A 13,943-nucleotide genomic window follows, 5' to 3' on the forward strand; every position below is an offset into this window, starting at 1 on the left:
TGAACAAAGGGGGGGTCAAAATCAAAAGTAACAGTCAGTGTCTCGTGTGGCCACCAGCTGCATTAAGTACTGCAATGCATCTCCTCCTCATGGACTGCAACAGATTTGCCAGTTCTTGCTGTGAGATGTTACCACACTCTTCCACCAAGGCACCTGCAAGTTCCCGGACATTTCTGGGGAGAATGGCCCTAGCCCTCACCCTCCAATCCAACAGGTCCCAGACGTGCTCAATGGGATTGAGATCCAGGATCTTCACTGGCCATTGCAGAACACTGACATTCCTGTCTTGCAGGAAATCACGCAAAGAACATGCAGTATGGCTGGAGGCATTGTCATGCTGGAGGGTCATGTCAGGATGAGCCTGCAGGAAGGGTACCACATGAGGGAGGAGGATGTCGTCCCTGTAACGCACATCGCTGAGATTGCCTGCAATGACAACAAGCTCAGTCCGATGATGCTGTGACACACCGCCCCAGGCCATGACGGACCCTCCACCTCCAAATCGATCCCGCTCCAGAGTACGGGCCTCGGTGTAATGCTCGTTCCTTCGACGATAAACGCAAATCCGACCATCACCCCTGGTGAGACAAAACCGCGACTCGTCAGTGAAGAGCACTTTTGCCAGTCCTGTCTGGTCCAGCGACAGTGGGTTTGTGCCCATAGGCGACATTGTTGCCGGTGATGTCTGGTGAGGACCTGCCTTACAACAGGCCTACAAGCCCTCAGTCCAGCCTCTCTCAGAATATTGAGGACTGTCAGAGCGCTGATGGAGGGATTGTGCGTTCCTGGTGTAACTCGGGCAGTTGTTGTTGCCATCCTGTACCTGTCCCTCAGCTGTGATGTTCGGATATACCGATCCTGCGCAGGTGTTGTTACACGTGGTATGCCACTTGCGAGGATGATCAGCTGTCCGTCCTGTCTCCCTGTAGCGCTGTCTTAGGCATCTCACAGTACGGACATTGCAATTCATTGCCCTAGCCACATCTGCAGTCCTCATGCCTACATGCAGCATGCCTAAGGCACGTTCACGCAGATGAGCAGGGACCCTGGGCATCTTTCTTTTGGTGTTTTTCAGAGTCAGTAGAAAGGCCTCTTTAGTGTCCTAAGTTTTTATAACTGTGACCTTAATTGCCTACCGCCTGTAAGCTGTTAGTGTATTAACGACCGTTCCACAGGTGCATGTTCATAAATTGTTTAAGGTTCATTGAACAAGCATGGGAAACAGTGTTAAACCCTTTACAATGAAGATCTGTGAAGTTATTTGGATTTTTACGAATTATCTTTGAAAGACAGGGTCCTGAAAAAGGGACATTTCTTTTTTGCTGAGTTTAAATCTAAAAATGACCATACTGATTGTTTAAAGCAAAACAACCAAAACAAAGCTGGGCAGAGTGTGCAGTTTGAATAGGCTACTATCATTGCCTGGGGTTGTTTGGCATGCAAAATTACTTGTAGATCAATGACTGTCAACACAGTTACATGCAGTCCAACACTGAAGAAGAGAGGACGCATCAGTTGTTACAAGATAAGAGATATTTTCAGACAGTAGAAAGAATGTAATATGAGCAGAAAATGCTTGTGAACCGTGAATTCATAACTTTAGAATCTATTTTTTGAACGATGCATAGTACATTTGGATTGGTTTGGGGTCCGTGGACTGATGCGTTTCGGTGAATGTTACATCCCTAGCATATTCTGTAGAGTATGGGAGCCACGATGTACTCCAAACCCCTTCAGACAAAAGTCATGCACCTAACAATATGTTAAATGTGATCAGTAGCAGATGAACATGAATGTCAAAACCTTGCCAAGATACTCAAAGACAATGCTGTCAGATTACAATTGGTTTCCAGGAAGATCATAAACCAACATTAGATATTTTTTAAGGAAAGACAATATTAATAACAAGAACTCCATCAAAGCATCTTGTTATCCTTTCTTACAACTCCGATGAAAGACAAGACTAGCGAATATAAACATTGTATATATATATATATATATATATATATATATATATATATATATATATATATATATATATATATATAGTTCGTATCATTAACCAATTGTTCTAAAAAAAAAAACACAACAGTTATTTTAGAGTAGCTAACTACTTTGATGAAACATATACTATTTACTTACAGTTTCATGTGGCATGGGGTTAAATCCACAGAGGTTGCAGACAGTGTTCTTGCATTCTGTGCAGGTGTTGTAGTTGGGAGGGTCCTTGGAGCCCTTGTTGAGTTCCACCTTGCAGAGTGGACAGGTAGATTGGCCTGCTTTGGGAGCTGGTTGGGAGGATGCTGCTCCCTTTGGAGGCGCTGATGGGGGTTTGTCCACTTTGGCATGTACTGATGGGGGGATATTGGCCTTCTGGGGTTGCGCTGCTTTCTTCTCCTCTGCTTTCTGAGCAGCAGGTAGTTTTGTCTCGTTTGCAGGAGGCATCTTGGGAGAGGTCTGGGCCAGTGCAGATATCTTGGGGGAAGCTGGCGGTGTGGTGCGGGGCTCGTCCTGAACAACTGAGGTTATCAAAGTGGAGGCAGAGCTGAAAATGGAAGAGCCAAAGCCAAACATCTTCCCAGACACTGACTCTTCGGGCTTTGAGGAGGCAGACTGAGATTTGGGACCTCCAAAGCCAAATAAGCCTCCTGATTCCTGCTTGGGGGGTTGCTTTGTGGCTGGGAAGGCACTACTCTCCCTACGCCCAGGGATGGGCTGCTGTGGTGGTTTATGAGGTTCTGATGTTCTCCGGTTCTCCAGTGGAGCCTTCTGAGCAGGCACTGGGCTTGCCGGATTTTGAGTGTCTGCTGCTTTAGCAGCTTCAATTATTGATATATCAGGCTCTGATTTTGCAGCCTCTGCTGAGGGCTGCGGAGGCTGTCCTTGTTGTTGTAGAGTCTTCTGTTGTGGAGGTTGTTGGACTACTGTTGGAGTCGGTTTGTCCACTGACGTCTGGTCCTGCTGGCAAACCACTGTCGGGGATACCTCCTTCTTCTGTGACGAGCCTGGTGCTGGGGTCTCTTTCACTAAAGCAGGAGTCATAGACACCTTGGGGGAAGCTGGAGGTGTGGTGCGGTGCTCATCCTGAACAGCTGAGGTGATCAAAGTGGATGCCGAGCTGAAGATAGAGGAGCCAAAGCCAAGCATCTTCCCAGACACTGAGTCTTCAGGCTTTGACTGAGCAGGCTGAGATTTAGCACCACCAAAGCCAAAGAAGCCTCCTGACTCCTGCTTGGTGGGCTGGGCCTGTGGTGGTGGTACAGATTTTGCATGAGAGGCTCCACCTTTTGGAAGCTGTTGTTGAGGCTTCCCGGGCTCTCCTTTCGGTGTCCCTGCTAGAGGCTGAGGTTGTTGCTCTTGTTGTTGTGGAGTCTCTTGGTGTGGAGGATGTTGGACAGGGGTTGGAGTTGATTTGTCCACTGGCGTTTTGTCCTGCTGTGAAGCCACTGCCGGAAATACCTCCTTCTGTGGTGACCCTGGTGCTAGGTTCTTCTTCTCTTTCTCTGAAGCAGGAGTCATTGGCTCCTTTAGGGGAGCAGTTTCGAGGTCTGGCATTGGAGCTTGCTGGGGCTGTACTTGTTGTGATGCCTTTGTAGCAGGAGTTTGCTTTTCTTGCTGCTGTACAGTTGCAACAGCTCCACTGGTTTTGGGTGTGGCTGGAATTGGTTGGTCCACTGGTTTCTGTACAATTCTAGGTTCTTCATTCTCCTTCTCAGCCACAGCAGGTGAAGCCTGTTTATTTTGTGTGGATCCTAGTGGTGGGGTCTCCTCCTTTTTGTCTGCATTTGGTGCTGGGGTACCAGCGGGAATTGGTGTCTCCTGAGGCACACTGGGTGTAGTGATCTCTTTTTGGCCAGCCGCAGGTACAGGGATCTCCTCCTTCTGGGGTTTAGCTGGAGCTGGGGTCGGCTTTTGAGATGCAGCAGGTGTGACATTCTCCTTTTGAAGTGCAACAGGTGTAGAGACTATGCTGGGCAAGGGTTGGGATTTCATCATGGGAGGTCCTGGGGGTTCCATTGCTCCAAGTGCTCTCTGCATCTGGCAGGTCAGACAGAGCCATTCCTTTACCTGAAATAAAATAACAGTGTTGATAAAAAATAACTAAAAATAATATAACTAAAAATAATATTAATATAAATAATATATCTCATCTTAGTTGCTATTTAAACACTGCATACTACATGTGACATACATACAAAATAACTGTCTTATGCTCTACATCTGTGTGTGTGTGTGTGTGTGTGTGTGTGTGTGTGTGTGTGTGTGTGTGTGTGTGTGTGTGTGTGTGTGTGTTGTGTGAGAGTGTGTGTGTGCGTGCGAGTGTTTTTAAATTCTGTATATCTATGTTGTATGTACTATCTAGGCACCTGACCTGAGCCATAAGGGAGACTAGGCATCTACCACCCCACTACCACTATCAGCGGGGCAATGAAGCATATGTTGTTTGTCCCTCCACTTTGGTTCTGAAATCACCATCACCCACTGATTAACTTGTAATTTTTGCAGATTAAGTGTGTGAGCTAGTATTGTATTAATATTGACTGTAAAAATTGCTGTTGCAAAGCCAATGAATATGTAGCACAACTTTGGATTTCATCCCTATCTCAAAACCAGATGGTTTTGACCGTTTGAAAGTTTTTACTGAGTAAGCTTCTCCTCGCGCTTCGGGCATGCCTCGCAAAAAGGGATTGGTGGCCTCGTTATGAAATGATCAACTTTACCATGTAAACTCAGCAAAACAAGAAACGTCCTCTCACTGTCAACTGCGTTTATTTTCAGCAAACTTAACATGTGTAAATATTTGTATGAACATAACAGGATTCAACAACTGAGACATAAACTGAACAAGTTCCACAGACATGTGACTAACAGAAATGTAATAATGTGTCCCTGAACAAAGGGGGGGTCAAAATCAAAAGTAACAGTCAGTGTCTCGTGTGGCCACCAGCTGCATTAAGTACTGCAATGCATCTCCTCCTCATGGACTGCAACAGATTTGCCAGTTCTTGCTGTGAGATGTTACCACACTCTTCCACCAAGGCACCTGCAAGTTCCCGGACATTTCTGGGGAGAATGGCCCTAGCCCTCACCCTCCAATCCAACAGGTCCCAGACGTGCTCAATGGGATTGAGATCCAGGATCTTCACTGGCCATTGCAGAACACTGACATTCCTGTCTTGCAGGAAATCACGCAAAGAACATGCAGTATGGCTGGAGGCATTGTCATGCTGGAGGGTCATGTCAGGATGAGCCTGCAGGAAGGGTACCACATGAGGGAGGAGGATGTCGTCCCTGTAACGCACATCGCTGAGATTGCCTGCAATGACAACAAGCTCAGTCCGATGATGCTGTGACACACCGCCCCAGGCCATGACGGACCCTCCACCTCCAAATCGATCCCGCTCCAGAGTACGGGCCTCGGTGTAATGCTCGTTCCTTCGACGATAAACGCAAATCCGACCATCACCCCTGGTGAGACAAAACCGCGACTCGTCAGTGAAGAGCACTTTTTGCCAGTCCTGTCTGGTCCAGCGACAGTGGGTTTGTGCCCATAGGCGACATTGTTGCCGGTGATGTCTGGTGAGGACCTGCCTTACAACAGGCCTACAAGCCCTCAGTCCAGCCTCTCTCAGAATATTGAGGACTGTCAGAGCGCTGATGGAGGGATTGTGCGTTCCTGGTGTAACTCGGGCAGTTGTTGTTGCCATCCTGTACCTGTCCCTCAGCTGTGATGTTCGGATATACCGATCCTGCGCAGGTGTTGTTACACGTGGTATGCCACTTGCGAGGATGATCAGCTGTCCGTCCTGTCTCCCTGTAGCGCTGTCTTAGGCATCTCACAGTACGGACATTGCAATTCATTGCCCTAGCCACATCTGCAGTCCTCATGCCTCCATGCAGCATGCCTAAGGCACGTTCACGCAGATGAGCAGGGACCCTGGGCATCTTTCTTTTGGTGTTTTTCAGAGTCAGTAGAAAGGCCTCTTTAGTGTCCTAAGTTTTTATAACTGTGACCTTAATTGCCTACCGCCTGTAAGCTGTTAGTGTATTAACGACCGTTCCACAGGTGCATGTTCATAAATTGTTTAAGGTTCATTGAACAAGCATGGGAAACAGTGTTAAACCCTTTACAATGAAGATCTGTGAAGTTATTTGGATTTTTACGAATTATCTTTGAAAGACAGGGTCCTGAAAAAGGGACATTTCTTTTTTGCTGAGTTTAAATCTAAAAATGACCATACTGATTGTTTAAAGCAAAACAACCAAAACAAAGCTGGGCAGAGTGTGCAGTTTGAATAGGCTACTATCATTGCCTGGGGTTGTTTGGCATGCAAAATTACTTGTAGATCAATGACTGTCAACACAGTTACATGCAGTCCAACACTGAAGAAGAGAGGACGCATCAGTTGTTACAAGATAAGAGATATTTTCAGACAGTAGAAAGAATGTAATATGAGCAGAAAATGCTTGTGAACCGTGAATTCATAACTTTAGAATCTATTTTTTGAACGATGCATACTACATTTGGATTGGTTTGGGGTCCGTGGACTGATGCGTTTCGGTGAATGTTACATCCCTAGCATATTCTGTAGAGTATGGGAGCCACGATGTACTCCAAACCCCTTCAGACAAAAGTCATGCACCTAACAATATGTTAAATGTGATCAGTAGCAGATGAACATGAATGTCAAAACCTTGCCAAGATACTCAAAGACAATGCTGTCAGATTACAATTGGTTTCCAGGAAGATCATAAACCAACATTAGATATTTTTTAAGGAAAGACAATATTAATAACAAGAACTCCATCAAAGCATCTTGTTATCCTTTCTTACAACTCCGATGAAAGACAAGACTAGCGAATATAAACATTGTATATATATATATATATATATATATATATATATATATATATATATATAGTTCGTATCATTAACCAATTGTTCTAAAAAAAAAACCACAACAGTTATTTTAGAGTAGCTAACTACTTTGATGAAACATATACTATTTACTTACAGTTTCATGTGGCATGGGGTTAAATCCACAGAGGTTGCAGACAGTGTTCTTGCATTCTGTGCAGGTGTTGTAGTTGGGAGGGTCCTTGGAGCCCTTGTTGAGTTCCACCTTGCAGAGTGGACAGGTAGATTGGCCTGCTTTGGGAGCTGGTTGGGAGGATGCTGCTCCCATTGGAGGCGCTGATGGGGGTTTGTCCACTTTGGCATGTACTGATGGGGGGGATATTGGCCTTCTGGGGTTGCGCTGCTTTCTTCTCCTCTGCTTTCTGAGCAGCAGGTAGTTTTGTCTCGTTTGCAGGAGGCATCTTGGGAGAGGTCTGGGCCAGTGCAGATATCTTGGGGGAAGCTGGCGGTGTGGTGCGGGGCTCGTCCTGAACAACTGAGGTTATCAAAGTGGAGGCAGAGCTGAAAATGGAAGAGCCAAAGCCAAACATCTTCCCAGACACTGACTCTTCGGGCTTTGAGGAGGCAGACTGAGATTTGGGACCTCCAAAGCCAAATAAGCCTCCTGATTCCTGCTTGGGGGGTTGCTTTGTGGCTGGGAAGGCACTACTCTCCCTACGCCCAGGGATGGGCTGCTGTGGTGGTTTATGAGGTTCTGATGTTCTCCGGTTCTCCAGTGGAGCCTTCTGAGCAGGCACTGGGCTTGCCGGATTTTGAGTGTCTGCTGCTTTAGCAGCTTCAATTATTGATATATCAGGCTCTGATTTTGCAGCCTCTGCTGAGGGCTGCGGAGGCTGTCCTTGTTGTTGTAGAGTCTTCTGTTGTGGAGGTTGTTGGACTACTGTTGGAGTCGGTTTGTCCACTGACTTCTGGTCCTGCTGGCAAACCACTGTCGGGGATACCTCCTTCTTCTGTGACGAGCCTGGTGCTGGGGTCTCTTTCACTAAAGCAGGAGTCATAGACACCTTGGGGGAAGCTGGAGGTGTGGTGCGGTGCTCATCCTGAACAGCTGAGGTGATCAAAGTGGATGCCGAGCTGAAGATAGAGGAGCCAAAGCCAAGCATCTTCCCAGACACTGAGTCTTCAGGCTTTGACTGAGCAGGCTGAGATTTAGCACCACCAAAGCCAAAGAAGCCTCCTGACTCCTGCTTGGTGGGCTGGGCCTGTGGTGGTGGTACAGATTTTGCATGAGAGGCTCCACCTTTTGGAAGCTGTTGTTGAGGCTTCCCGGGCTCTCCTTTCGGTGTCCCTGCTAGAGGCTGAGGTTGTTGCTCTTGTTGTTGTGGAGTCTCTTGGTGTGGAGGATGTTGGACAGGGGTTGGAGTTGATTTGTCCACTGGCGTTTTGTCCTGCTGTGAAGCCACTGCCGGAAATACCTCCTTCTGTGGTGACCCTGGTGCTAGGTTCTTCTTCTCTTTCTCTGAAGCAGGAGTCATTGGCTCCTTTAGGGGAGCAGTTTCGAGGTCTGGCATTGGAGCTTGCTGGGGCTGTACTTGTTGTGATGCCTTTGTAGCAGGAGTTTGCTTTTCTTGCTGCTGTACAGTTGCAACAGCTCCACTGGTTTTGGGTGTGGCTGGAATTGGTTGGTCCACTGGTTTCTGTACAATTCTAGGTTCTTCATTCTCCTTCTCAGCCACAGCAGGTGAAGCCTGTTTATTTTGTGTGGATCCTAGTGGTGGGGTCTCCTCCTTTTTGTCTGCATTTGGTGCTGGGGTACCAGCGGGAATTGGTGTCTCCTGAGGCACACTGGGTGTAGTGATCTCTTTTTGGCCAGCCGCAGGTACAGGGATCTCCTCCTTCTGGGGTTTAGCTGGAGCTGGGGTCGGCTTTTGAGATGCAGCAGGTGTGACATTCTCCTTTTGAAGTGCAACAGGTGTAGAGACTATGCTGGGCAAGGGTTGGGATTTCATCATGGGAGGTCCTGGGGGTTCCATTGCTCCAAGTGCTCTCTGCATCTGGCAGGTCAGACAGAGCCATTCCTTTACCTGAAATAAAATAACAGTGTTGATAAAAAATAACTAAAAATAATATAACTAAAAATAATATTAATATAAATAATATATCTCATCTTAGTTGCTATTTAAACACTGCATACTACATGTGACATACATACAAAATAACTGTCTTATGCTCTACATCTGTGTGTGTGTGTGTGTGTGTGTGTGTGTGTGTGTGTGTGTGTGTGTGTGTGTGTGTGTGTGTGTGTGTGTGTGTGTGTGTGTGGTGCGTGCGAGTGTTTTTAAATTCTGTATATCTATGTTGTATGTACTATCTAGGCACCTGACCTGAGCCATAAGGGAGACTAGGCATCTACCACCCCACTACCACTATCAGCGGGGCAATGAAGCATATGTTGTTTGTCCCTCCACTTTGGTTCTGAAATCACCATCACCCACTGATTAACTTGTAATTTTTGCAGATTAAGTGTGAGAGCTAGTATTGTATTAATATTGACTGTAAAAATTGCTGTTGCAAAGCCAATGAATATGTAGCACAACTTTGGATTTCATCCCTATCTCAAAACCAGATGGTTTTGACCGTTTGAAAGTTTTTACTGAGTAAGCTTCTCCTCGCGCTTCGGGCATGCCTCGCAAAAGGGATTGGTGGCCTCGTTATGAAATGATCAACTTTACCATGTAAACTCAGCAAAACAAGAAACGTCCTCTCACTGTCAACTGCGTTTATTTTCAGCAAACTTAACATGTGTAAATATTTGTATGAACATAACAGGATTCAACAACTGAGACATAAACTGAACAAGTTCCACAGACATGTGACTAACAGAAATGTAATAATGTGTCCCTGAACAAAGGGGGGGTCAAAATCAAAAGTAACAGTCAGTGTCTCGTGTGGCCACCAGCTGCATTAAGTACTGCAATGCATCTCCTCCTCATGGACTGCAACAGATTTGCCAGTTCTTGCTGTGAGATGTTACCACACTCTTCCACCAAGGCACCTGCAAGTTCCCGGACATTTCTGGGGAGAATGGCCCTAGCCCTCACCCTCCAATCCAACAGGTCCCAGACGTGCTCAATGGGATTGAGATCCAGGATCTTCACTGGCCATTGCAGAACACTGACATTCCTGTCTTGCAGGAAATCACGCAAAGAACATGCAGTATGGCTGGAGGCATTGTCATGCTGGAGGGTCATGTCAGGATGAGCCTGCAGGAAGGGTACCACATGAGGGAGGAGGATGTCGTCCCTGTAACGCACATCGCTGAGATTGCCTGCAATGACAACAAGCTCAGTCCGATGATGCTGTGACACACCGCCCCAGGCCATGACGGACCCTCCACCTCCAAATCGATCCCGCTCCAGAGTACGGGCCTCGGTGTAATGCTCGTTCCTTCGACGATAAACGCAAATCCGACCATCACCCCTGGTGAGACAAAACCGCGACTCGTCAGTGAAGAGCACTTTTTGCCAGTCCTGTCTGGTCCAGCGACAGTGGGTTTGTGCCCATAGGCGACATTGTTGCCGGTGATGTCTGGTGAGGACCTGCCTTACAACAGGCCTACAAGCCCTCAGTCCAGCCTCTCTCAGAATATTGAGGACTGTCAGAGCGCTGATGGAGGGATTGTGCGTTCCTGGTGTAACTCGGGCAGTTGTTGTTGCCATCCTGTACCTGTCCCTCAGCTGTGATGTTCGGATATACCGATCCTGCGCAGGTGTTGTTACACGTGGTATGCCACTTGCGAGGATGATCAGCTGTCCGTCCTGTCTCCCTGTAGCGCTGTCTTAGGCATCTCACAGTACGGACATTGCAATTCATTGCCCTAGCCACATCTGCAGTCCTCATGCCTCCATGCAGCATGCCTAAGGCACGTTCACGCAGATGAGCAGGGACCCTGGGCATCTTTCTTTTGGTGTTTTTCAGAGTCAGTAGAAAGGCCTCTTTAGTGTCCTAAGTTTTTATAACTGTGACCTTAATTGCCTACCGCCTGTAAGCTGTTAGTGTATTAACGACCGTTCCACAGGTGCATGTTCATAAATTGTTTAAGGTTCATTGAACAAGCATGGGAAACAGTGTTAAACCCTTTACAATGAAGATCTGTGAAGTTATTTGGATTTTTACGAATTATCTTTGAAAGACAGGGTCCTGAAAAAGGGACATTTCTTTTTTTGCTGAGTTTAAATCTAAAAATGACCATACTGATTGTTTAAAGCAAAACAACCAAAACAAAGCTGGGCAGAGTGTGCAGTTTGAATAGGCTACTATCATTGCCTGGGGTTGTTTGGCATGCAAAATTACTTGTAGATCAATGACTGTCAACACAGTTACATGCAGTCCAACACTGAAGAAGAGAGGACGCATCAGTTGTTACAAGATAAGAGATATTTTCAGACAGTAGAAAGAATGTAATATGAGCAGAAAATGCTTGTGAACCGTGAATTCATAACTTTAGAATCTATTTTTTGAACGATGCATGCTACATTTGGATTGGTTTGGGGTCCGTGGACTGATGCGTTTCGGTGAATGTTACATCCCTAGCATATTCTGTAGAGTATGGGAGCCACGATGTACTCCAAACCCCTTCAGACAAAAGTCATGCACCTAACAATATGTTAAATGTGATCAGTAGCAGATGAACATGAATGTCAAAACCTTGCCAAGATACTCAAAGACAATGCTGTCAGATTACAATTGGTTTCCAGGAAGATCATAAACCAACATTAGATATTTTTTAAGGAAAGACAATATTAATAACAAGAACTCCATCAAAGCATCTTGTTATCCTTTCTTACAACTCCCATGAAAGACAAGACTAGCGAATATAAACATTGATATATATATATATATATATATATATATATATATATATATATAGTTCGTATCATTAACCAATTGTTCTAAAAAAAAAACACAACAGTTATTTTAGAGTAGCTAACTACTTTGATGAAACATATACTATTTACTTACAGTTTCATGTGGCATGGGGTTAAATCCACAGAGGTTGCAGACAGTGTTCTTGCATTCTGTGCAGGTGTTGTAGTTGGGAGGGTCCTTGGAGCCCTTGTTGAGTTCCACCTTGCAGAGTGGACAGGTAGATTGGCCTGCTTTGGGAGCTGGTTGGGAGGATGCTGCTCCCTTTGGAGGCGCTGATGGGGGTTTGTCCACTTTGGCATGTACTGATGGGGGGATATTGGCCTTCTGGGGTTGCGCTGCTTTCTTCTCCTCTGCTTTCTGAGCAGCAGGTAGTTTTGTCTCGTTTGCAGGAGGCATCTTGGGAGAGGTCTGGGCCAGTGCAGATATCTTGGGGGAAGCTGGCGGTGTGGTGCGGGGCTCGTCCTGAACAACTGAGGTTATCAAAGTGGAGGCAGAGCTGAAAATGGAAGAGCCAAAGCCAAACATCTTCCCAGACACTGACTCTTCGGGCTTTGAGGAGGCAGACTGAGATTTGGGACCTCCAAAGCCAAATAAGCCTCCTGATTCCTGCTTGGGGGGTTGCTTTGTGGCTGGGAAGGCACTACTCTCCCTACGCCCAGGGATGGGCTGCTGTGGTGGTTTATGAGGTTCTGATGTTCTCCGGTTCTCCAGTGGAGCCTTCTGAGCAGGCACTGGGCTTGCCGGATTTTGAGTGTCTGCTGCTTTAGCAGCTTCAATTATTGATATATCAGGCTCTGATTTTGCAGCCTCTGCTGAGGGCTGCGGAGGCTGTCCTTGTTGTTGTAGAGTCTTCTGTTGTGGAGGTTGTTGGACTACTGTTGGAGTCGGTTTGTCCACTGACGTCTGGTCCTGCTGGCAAACCACTGTCGGGGATACCTCCTTCTTCTGTGACGAGCCTGGTGCTGGGGTCTCTTTCACTAAAGCAGGAGTCATAGACACCTTGGGGGAAGCTGGAGGTGTGGTGCGGTGCTCATCCTGAACAGCTGAGGTGATCAAAGTGGATGCCGAGCTGAAGATAGAGGAGCCAAAGCCAAGCATCTTCCCAGACACTGAGTCTTCAGGCTTTGACTGAGCAGGCTGAGATTTAGCACCACCAAAGCCAAAGAAGCCTCCTGACTCCTGCTTGGTGGGCTGGGCCTGTGGTGGTGGTACAGATTTTGCATGAGAGGCTCCACCTTTTGGAAGCTGTTGTTGAGGCTTCCCGGGCTCTCCTTTCGGTGTCCCTGCTAGAGGCTGAGGTTGTTGCTCTTGTTGTTGTGGAGTCTCTTGGTGTGGAGGATGTTGGACAGGGGTTGGAGTTGATTTGTCCACTGGCGTTTTGTCCTGCTGTGAAGCCACTGCCGGAAATACCTCCTTCTGTGGTGACCCTGGTGCTAGGTTCTTCTTCTCTTTCTCTGAAGCAGGAGTCATTGGCTCCTTTAGGGGAGCAGTTTCGAGGTCTGGCATTGGAGCTTGCTGGGGCTGTACTTGTTGTGATGCCTTTGTAGCAGGAGTTTGCTTTTCTTGCTGCTGTACAGTTGCAACAGCTCCACTGGTTTTGGGTGTGGCTGGAATTGGTCGGTCCACTGGTTTCTGTACAATTCTAGGTTCTTCATTCTCCTTCTCAGCCACAGCAGGTGAAGCCTGTTTATTTTGTGTGGATCCTAGTGGTGGGGTCTCCTCCTTTTTGTCTGCATTTGGTGCTGGGGTACCAGCGGGAATTGGTGTCTCCTGAGGCACACTGGGTGTAGTGATCTCTTTTTGGCCAGCCGCAGGTACAGGGATCTCCTCCTTCTGGGGTTTAGCTGGAGCTGGGGTCGGCTTTTGAGATGCAGCAGGTGTGACATTCTCCTTTTGAAGTGCAACAGGTGTAGAGACTATGCTGGGCAAGGGTTGGGATTTCATCATGGGAGGTCCTGGGGGTTCCATTGCTCCAAGTGCTCTCTGCATCTGGCAGGTCAGACAGAGCCATTCCTTTACCTGAAATAAAATAACAGTGTTGATAAAAAATAACTAAAAATAATATAACTAAAAATAATATTAATATAAATAATATATCTCATCTTAGTTGCTATTTAAACACTGCATACTACATGTGACATACATACAAAATAAC

General features: G+C 46.7%; 1 protein-coding gene across 1 annotated transcript in view; it reads right to left on the reverse strand.

The window, feature by feature from the left end:
* LOC106599044 (protein piccolo) overlaps window positions 1-8,892 on the reverse strand; it is a 90,926-nt gene extending 82,034 nt beyond the window's left edge. The window contains exons 1-3 of the mRNA XM_045700365.1: window positions 7,466-8,892; window positions 7,017-7,320; window positions 2,143-4,068 (exon numbers count right to left, since the gene is read on the reverse strand). Coding sequence (XP_045556321.1) covers window positions 2,143-4,068; window positions 7,017-7,320; window positions 7,466-8,892 — 3,657 coding nt within the window. The remainder of the gene's footprint in view (window positions 1-2,142; window positions 4,069-7,016; window positions 7,321-7,465) is intronic.
* Between the last annotated feature and the right edge of the window lie 5,051 nt (window positions 8,893-13,943).

This window comes from Salmo salar, chromosome ssa17 (assembly GCF_905237065.1).
Source record: "Salmo salar chromosome ssa17, Ssal_v3.1, whole genome shotgun sequence".
Classification (NCBI taxonomy): Eukaryota; Metazoa; Chordata; class Actinopteri; order Salmoniformes; family Salmonidae; genus Salmo; species Salmo salar.